This window comes from Dasypus novemcinctus, chromosome 21 (assembly GCF_030445035.2).
Source record: "Dasypus novemcinctus isolate mDasNov1 chromosome 21, mDasNov1.1.hap2, whole genome shotgun sequence".
NCBI classification, from domain to species: domain Eukaryota; kingdom Metazoa; phylum Chordata; class Mammalia; order Cingulata; family Dasypodidae; genus Dasypus; species Dasypus novemcinctus.
In genome coordinates this window covers 22995549-23004368 of record NC_080693.1, presented here as the reverse complement: position 1 = coordinate 23004368, position 8820 = coordinate 22995549, and the positions used below count along the sequence as shown (strand labels likewise).

The 8820-nt window shown below is 54.6% G+C and overlaps 1 protein-coding gene across 1 annotated transcript; it reads right to left on the bottom strand.

Moving 5' to 3' along the window:
* Positions 1-864: 864 nt before the first annotated feature.
* Positions 865-8155, bottom strand: RCVRN (recoverin). Its single transcript, XM_058283219.1, has 3 exons — positions 7775-8155; positions 3738-3849; positions 865-980 (listed from the first exon to the last, which is right to left on the bottom strand). Exons 1-3 carry the CDS (start codon positions 8153-8155, stop codon positions 865-867), a joined length of 609 nt encoding a protein of 202 aa, XP_058139202.1.
* Positions 8156-8820: the final 665 nt, after the last annotated feature.

Sequence of the window (8820 nt, the reverse complement as noted above, 5' to 3'; positions counted from 1 at the left end):
CCTCAGTATGACATCACTGTTCACCCAGCACGGAAACCCAAGCGGGGCTCGTTCCTCCTTCCCCCTCCCCCTGCAGCCAGTCAGCTGGCTTCCACGTCCTGCAGGGCCCCATCCCTGCCCAGGCCGCCAGCAGACTGCAAAGCTTAGCCCCCAGGCTCCCTGCTCGTCTTGCCCCTCTGGTTGATCCTTCCACTCTCCCAGACGATACTCTTCCAAACAGAAATCACCCCTGCTTCCAACCCCACAATGGTGCCCAAGGCCCCACGGAAAAGCCTCAAGGGCTCGCCCTGGCCCTCCAGCCTCTAGACTTAGCTGATCCCTCCTACAGTGCTCTCCACATCTCCATGGTAACCTCGGCCACGTGCAATGGCTTCTTCAAGATCTACATTCCACTCTGAGCTCCGCGAGAGCAGGACCAGGGTGTCTCGTTCAGCACCCTACTCTAGGAATGCAACCACATCACTGTCTTTTCCGCTGAGCAGACGGAAATCATTTCCCTTTCTGGTTCAAGAACGACGAGCGCGGCTGCGTGGCCAGCTCCACTTGCATTTATTGGGACCTGCTTACTCAGATCCACAAAGTTGCTTACAGTGGGGTGACATGTAGGATGGCTCTGGTCTAATCCTGGGATTATCAGGGAGGTGTGGGCCGGTGGGGGTGGGGGCAGAGGGAGGACAATGAGGGACACTGAAGCCCGTGGGGGGGAGGAGCAGGAGGGTGGCTAAAGACGCTTCAGTTTGTCGGGGAGCAGAGCTGCGGGTTTCAAGGCTGTCTTTGCCCCTGGGTGTGTGTGTGTGTGTGTGTGTGTGTGCGCACATGTACGTGCACCTGGTGGGGACAGTGAGGAGAGCCCAGCAGTCGCCATCAGGGTTTCTTTTCCTTTAACCTTTCCTTCACTTTTTGAGGCTCAAACTGGATGAGTCGCAGAATTTCTTTATTGGCCAGGGTCCCCTCGATGAACTCTTCCTCTGTAAGTTTATCTGTGGATGGGAAAAAACAGAGATAACAGCCAGTACCGGCTGGTTCAGGCTGCAAGCAGGCTGGCATCCGGCTAGTACCCCCTGGACAAATGTATTAAAGTGTTGCATGCTCACTGCCCCGAGCCCAGCCTAGACACCCAACTCCTTCCCAGGGCCCTCGGACCTCCCCACGAACCAGTGACCAAAGGGTTCGCCTCTGGCGCTGCAGACTGCCTCCGGGATGCGTCTAGGGCTACTGATTTCTGTGATTGGCTAGTGCCCCTGCTGCGGCCATTATTAAATTTTTTTAATACTACACTAGGTCACAGAAGCAGGGAATGATGCCCGTTCCCTGGACATCATGGAGGCGAGGATGTGACAGGGTGCCAGGGAGCGCCCTGCTAGGGACCCACCTCTCTGGCTCTCCCATCACAGGGGCAGCCCCTGGATTCACAGCTGACGGTCCCCCATGATTCCTTCCTATGCATCCCCACCTCCCCATCTACCTCCCCTTTTGGGGTCGGAACCAAGAGTGAGCCTTGCCCCCGCCAGGCTGTCTACCAGGGAGCCAACCGTATTCCATTCAGTCCACACAAATGCATGCCACCGAGCCAGGACCCACCACGCCTGGGCTGAGGCTGCTGCCAGGGTCGAGGGGTGGCACAGGAGGGAGGGAGGTAAAGTCCCTGCCACCAGGCAGTCTTGGTCCCATGGGCCAGACTGTCACAGGCAGAAGTAACCCTAGAATAAGACAGATGCTGCTCTATGCTCGCGGTCGTAGGAGCTCCTCAAGGAGCAGTGAAGCTCTGCTTCACTGAAGGGGATTTCCCGTTGGCTTATGTTCTAGGCCTTTTGGGGCATCCTCAATCCCTCTTGGCTCAAGATCCAGATTGGTTCCCACACAGGTCCGGGTGGTGAAACTTGGGGCTTTAAAATCCAAGCTGCCCAAACCAGCTCCACGCGGTGCTTCAACCCCCACTTTTAGAGCCGTGATTCCAGGGCGAGGGACGGTCCACACCGACACACACACATCAGCTGGCCAGAGTAACACGCCAGCCCTGTGACACCGCCCCTCCTGCCACGGCCCCCAGGGTGAGTGTTCAGATGAGCAGAACAGGGGCAGATTCGAAGGTGCATGTCCATCGGGGCTAAAGAACCAGGCGGGGTGAAATGAAGGTGTCTTAGTCCCTGGAGAGGGGGCAAAGGAGGAGAATAAGGTACCCAAAGGGGAGGTGGACAACAGGACCGGGATTAGGGTGAGACGAGTGAGGCATCGACCACGCCAAATTCAAGGAGCTGCAGGGCTGGAAACCGACACTGAGTGCCTCCTTGATCCTGTGCCCTGGGCACCTCGCTTGCTTCACCCTAGTCCCCACACGGGTGCCAGGGACTTTCTCAATTCTCTGACTTCCATCCTTTGACTGGGGATTAGCAGGGACACGGTTACCCTCCCTGTTATTTCACAGCCGACTCAGGCCCTTCCTCTGCAATCCTGGTAAGAGACGGCCCCAGAAGTCACGAGGGAGCCCCTGCTGACCCCTCAAGCATGCTGTAGTTGAGCCATGCAGGGTTTTATCCACTGAGACCCTTCAGACTATAAAAATCTCAATTGCTGTCTTCTTAAAAAAAAGACTGGGTGACGTGGCGGCACATGGCGAACATCAGCTGGAAGCGGGCAGGGCAGACGCCCTCCTGCCCCCCGCACCTTGCACAGCCCTGTCACTTAGCGGGTTTACGTCCACCTCGTTCATTTTCATCACGCAGGTCCCTGTCGCCATCTGGGTTTCAGCCCCTGCCTGACGGCAACCCCGCCACCGTCTCCTTCCTGGCTTGGCTGTGAGCGCCACGGATCAACAGCTCCAGCTGCTGAGTTCAGATCCCAACTCTGCTCTCATCCCGCAGGCTTCCCCTGCCAGGGACTGTGCAGGACAGGGCGACTGAGACTCCTGGAAGAAGGGGGCTCAGGGGCTCCCCATCAACGTTGCCCGAACTTTCTAAGAATTGCACTGCAGTCTAAAGCTTCTCTCACTCAACTCCCTTCCTTCCCAGCCTCCTCCAGATATTTCCTGTAGCGGTGTTTTCTCCTCCAAATCTCTTGTACATCTCATCCCATCTTGGTGGTGCTTCTGGGATGACCCGAAATAACGTCCAAAAATAAAACCAGGTAAATTTAGATCCCACTTACTTGGGACTTCAAACAACTTCAGACCTAGGCAAAGATGAAGTTTGTCCTGTTCTAACCGTGCAGAAAGACATTTTTAGAAACAAGCAAAGGAAACCTCATTGTCTAAACACTGAAGCTCCATTTGAAAAGAAAGCAGCTTGCAGTCCTTCACAAGCTTGGCATTTGCATTCAAACTGCTAATGAGCTCCTTACCTTTTTTTTTTTTTACCATTTACCTTTGCTTTTTACTATTACTATTCCTTAAATATAGGCTCACAGCGTGGTAATAACAAAAGCCAGTTTTCCTTCTAAAGCACTCCACAGTTTTGAGCTTTCCTCTTTGCCCAGGGTCTCCTGGCAGGGGAGGAGTTTTAGAAGATGTGACACGAACGCCATTCGGCTGGGTGGTAGCAGAACTGTCCCCTGCTGACCCTCTGGTCACCTCCCACCCCTGGGACCCCTTTCACACAAGCCCGGCCATGCGCGACAGGTAAGGCAGCCCGAGACTTGCCTGCCTACTAGTACTCAGAAGGAAAAATCTTGTCGGGCTCTCAGGGGACCCTTTTACAGCTCATGGCTGTAAAATCGAAGGCTGCGGAGGAAAAGCCACTCACCATCATCTTTCTTTCCAAAGAAGCCCCAGATCTTCTCGGCTCGCTTTTCTGGCGTGTTCTCATCATCCGGAAGATGCTTCACATCCTCAGGACTGGTCATTTTGAAAATAGCCTGCAGGCAATCAAGAGGAAGAGCTCTGTTAGAAGTCACAGCAGGGGCCCGCAACCCTGGGGGCACCCGCACCCAGAGGCCTTGGCTCACGGTTCCCCTTTCCCAGCACCAAGCAGCCTTGGAGGCCAGGCAGGCATCCTCCACGCAGCGGTGACCAGGCAGGTGCCCAGGCTCCAGCCTGACCTACTGAATCAGAATCCCTGGGGCTGGGGCCTGGGCATCTGTATTTTTCTGAAAGCCTCGTACGGGACAAGGAACGTGGGGAAGGGGTGCAGCTTTCACTTATGTTGGACCTTTCTGTACTGCTTGAATTTTCTGGCAATGCAGACACGTTCTTTCATTTTAAAAAAGAAAATGAATATAAGAAATAAGACGCTTCCTGACATTGGAGTTTGGGAACCATTCCTTGGACCCTTTTGCCCAGAGGTCTTGGAATATCAAATGGATTCTTCTGGATCAATGTGATAACTGGGTATCCAGCAGCACTGGCTTCTGGTAATCAAGGCTAACATATTCGTTAAGCACTTACTATGTCCCACTCTTTTAGCACACCGAAACCTCACAGCAACCTTATGAGGCCGATATCATTGGTCCCATTTTACAGATGAAGAAAATCACCCAGCTGGAAGTAGGAGAGCGGGGACTCTAACGCCGGGTGGTTTGGTTCTGGAGTCTGCACGCATTATACCAGAGTCCGCTCACCTCCTTATTTCTGGAATGTCTGGCAAGGCTGGAAAAGGGAGAAGGGGGGCCTCAACGAGAACTTTGCACAGCAGCCTCCCAGGGCCCAGGACTCTCGTTCATCCTTCCACTCGGGGAGGGACGCAGAGGAAGGTCAGCTTTGGCTCAGGGAGCCTTCTCCCCCTGTCCCTCTAGACGTGTGAGCTGGGGCAAGGTGGAAAGGGCCTGGCGACCTGGAAGATCAGTGCAAGGAACAAGGGTCTCGCTGCTCGCTTCTGGCTGCAGATGTCCAGGCTTCCACCAGCCTGGGTACAGCAGGGCTGGTCGGCCCAGGGTGGACTTTTGTGGCACTGTCTCTCCTGGCCAGTCACAACCCCTGCCCTCAGCCGCATAGCAGGCCCCGGGGGTGGGCAGGTGTGGGTGGGGCTCTCCTGAGCCTTCTGCCTCCCTTGGGTTGGCGGGAGAGCACCGTCAGGCAGGAGCAGTATTGCTGGAGGGATGGTCAAAGCTTTGAGACATTTCCCTTCAGATTCCAGAGGCTATAACAAGAGGGACAAGGAAAATCCAGCCCAGGGGCTCAGGGAAGCCCAGGTGGCTCCCATAATGCGCCCTCAGTCCTAATCAATGGCTGATAAGGGACAGGTGAGATGCTAAACCCTGAATAACCCAGCCCACGACACTGACACGCAGGCCGTCAGGGACTTGGGAGGGCTGCAGAAATCACTGAATCTTTGCATTTGGCCCAGAGAGGTTATATCATTTTCCTGCGGCCACACAGCTAGCTGGTGGAAAGCTGGGGCTAGACCCTGTAACTCCTGAGTCCCAGGTCAGTGTGCAGGACCCATGACCTTTAACCTGGTGAGTATCAGTCCTGGCACATCTTGCTACAGATTCAACCACTGATACCCCTCCTTCCCCCCCTGCCCTTCCTCCCCCTTTTTCTCAAGGAGCAACAACTTGTAGGCCTCTTCTGGGTGAGTCTCCTCAAGTGGCTCTGAGAGCTGGCCATGTCCCCCAAGTCCAGCTGATCAGAGCGGGGCTTGCTCTCCAGGCTGTGCCCAGAGGACAAAGAGGCTGACATACAACCCGCCCTTCACAGGAGGCCCAAGCAGGCACTGAAGCGGAGTCTGCCAAGGGCAAGCTTCATTCTTTGCTCTTTGACTTATGGTTTCTCCTAATAAGGGTAGGAGAATTGTGCAAACAAAAGCTTGACTACAAATGCACAAAAAATGATATAAAACATGAAGAACATTCTCCCTCCTGATAGGAATGGAATTAGAAAAATATTCAAGCGCTGTGGAGAGAAGGAGATAAAAAAAAAGAGAACAAATAAAGATACTAGATTAGGGGAAATATAACTGATATAATAAGGGAAAAATTAAAACACCCTGTTGTCCAAAAATATAGGGATGGTTAAGTATTTTTTTTTTGATATTTTCATGAAATGGAATTCTAAGCAGCTATTAAAAATGTTTTACTTCAGCTCCTACACTTTGATTTATTGGACTTACTCCACTCAGCTAACATGGAGTTGAAGAAGGTCAACCACCACAACATGGAGCCTAGAGTGTCTACAACTGGAAGCGGGAGGAGTGCATCCAGTACCCATATGGAATCTAAGCCCTCACTTGACATAGATGTGCAATGGACACAACCAATCCAATGTCCACAGAGAAAATGTGGAATGGGTGTGGGAACGGTAGCCATGGTGGCTGCTGGGTGTGGGGAACGGGAGGAAGAGATGAGATGTGGAGGCGTTTTCAGGACGTGGAGTTGTCCTGGATAATGCTTCACGGACAATTACGGGACATTATAGATCCCCCCAGGGCCCACTGGATGGAACGTGAGAGAGTCTGGGCTATGATGTGGACCATTGACTATGGGGTGCAGTGATGCTCAGAGATGAACTTACCAGGTGCAATGGATGTGTCATGATGATGGGAGAGAGTGTTGCTGTGGGGGGAGTGGGGGGCGGGGGCGGTGGGGTTGAATGGGACCTCATATTTTTCATAATGTAATTTAAAAAAATAAATTAATTAATTTAAAAAAATGTTTTAAAGAATATGTAATGATATACAAAATACTCATGATAAAACAGTAACTGAAAAAGTATAAAAATCATAGGTGGAGATATCATAATTCTAAAATTGTTTTAAAATGCATAAAGACTGAAAAAGTGTATGCTAATATGTTAACAGTAGTTTTCATCATGTGATGGAATTCAAGGCAAGTTTTATTTTCTTTTGCGTGTTTTCAAATTTCACTCATTCACATAATAAAGGAAAACTCTTTTGGGAGTATCTAAGATGTTACCACCACATGATAAGATACCAGGACAATATGGAAAAGAGGAGAAGGTGTGCTGGGAGGAGCTGGAGGCAGGCAGTGTTGGCTTGTAAGGGGCGGTGGGATCCAGTGGTTAATCTAGAACACGTGGCAGATAAGAAAGCCCCAAGCGAAGTGGCTGCCCAATGCTAGGAAGAAAATTAGGACTGGAACACAGAGGTCATGGCCCTGACTTTGGACTCTTTGTTGTAAATTTGAAATAAGTTATGTGTATAAAGTCAATTGTGATAAGATTTAAAAATGTACTATTGGACAAATCTGAAGGACATTTTAAGGAAGGAAAGAAGGGAGGGTGGGAGGAGGGAGGAGGGAGAAGGGGAGGAAGGGAGGAGGGGAGGAGGGGAGGAAGAAGGAGGGAGGAGGAAGAGAGGAGGGAGGAGGGGAGGTGGTGGAGGGAGGAGGAGAAGGGGAAGAAGGGAGGGGAAAAGGAAGGAGAGAAGGAAGGATAGAGGAAATAAAGGAAACTCAAAATATTGAGAAATACCCTGCTCCTTTAGGAGGAACATCAAGCCGTGGAGAAGAGCCCAGCCCTCTCTGGGCAAGTCCGTTGGAGACCCTTCCTCCCCAGCTCTCAGAGCCTAGAAGCACCAAGCCTGGAACCTGCCCCTGTGCCCTCCAGGTGCAGCCCCGCGCGCCCCGCGGGCCCCCGCCCCCTGCCTCGGGCCTGGCTCCTTCTGAAGCAGCAGCGACCCCCACCCAGGGCCAGCCCCCACCTGAGCCAGCCCCTCGCCAGGCCAGCCTCCACCGCCAGCCCTCAGGGCCAGCCCCCACAGCAACCCCACAGTGCCAGCCCCCCTACCCCACCCCACCCCCACCCCGCCCGGGCCAGCCCCCACCTCTGCCCAGCCCCGCCCGGGCCAGCCCCACCGCCCCCGCGCGCCGGGGAGGGGACGCTGACCCTGACGATCTCCAGCACTTCGCCCTTGCTGATGGCCCCGTTGCCGTCGACGTCGTAGAGCGAGAAGGCCCACCCCAGCTTCTGGGCGGGCTCGCCCGCCGTGGTCATGTGCAGGGCCACCACGTACTCCTTGAAGTCCAGGCTGCCGTCGCTGTTGGCGTCGAAGCTGCGGAACACGTGCTGGGCGTAGGCCTGGGGGTCGGCGTCGGGGAACAACTTGGCGAAGATGCCCTCGAACTCCTGCCGCGTGACGCGGCCGCGCGGGCGCTCCCGCAGGAAGGCCTGGTACCAGGCGCACAGCTCCTGCTCCGTGAACGTGGTGTTCAGCTGCAGCTCCTCCAGCATCTCCTTGGACAGGGCCCCGCTCCTGCTGTTTCCCATGCGGGAGGGAGGGCGCGCGCCCGCGAGGCAGTCGCCGCTGGTGGGTGCTGGGTGCTGGGTGGCCGGGACGCCGGTCTCCTGGCTGCCGGGGCTGGGGTGCCCTGCAAGACGGCAGAAAGGACGCTGGGGGATTTAGGAGGATTTGTGGCCAGGTCTCCCAGGCCTGGGGGGGGGGGGGGGGGGGGGAGGAGGGGCTTAGGAGCTTGGCAGGGCAGGGCCAGGCTCCCATCCTCCTGCGACTACGGTGGCGGAGAGCAGAGGGTGGATTCATTTGGGTCCCTGGGAGGATGCGGGGAGGACAGGGCAGGAGGCTGGGACGCTGCGCCCAGGCCTTTCCCCACGGCCTCTCCTCCATCCCTCCCCACACTGTTAACTGAGCTTCTCAGGGGATGCTTCTCATACTGAGCCACATAATGGGGGGGGGGGGGGGGGGGCGGGGTGAGGGGCACCGGCTCTACAACCTGCCTGAGTTCAAACCCCAGCTTTGCCCCAGTCAACAGGCTCATTTCCTCGCCCCTCTCTGGGATGCTCTTGTCCTTCTCCTCCTCCGTGCTTTTGCTGAAATGTCACTTTCTCAGTTAGACCTATACTGCCCACTCCATCTTACAGTCACACTCACCTCCGCCCCCCGACTTTGTATCCTGCTTTATATTCCCCCACATTCA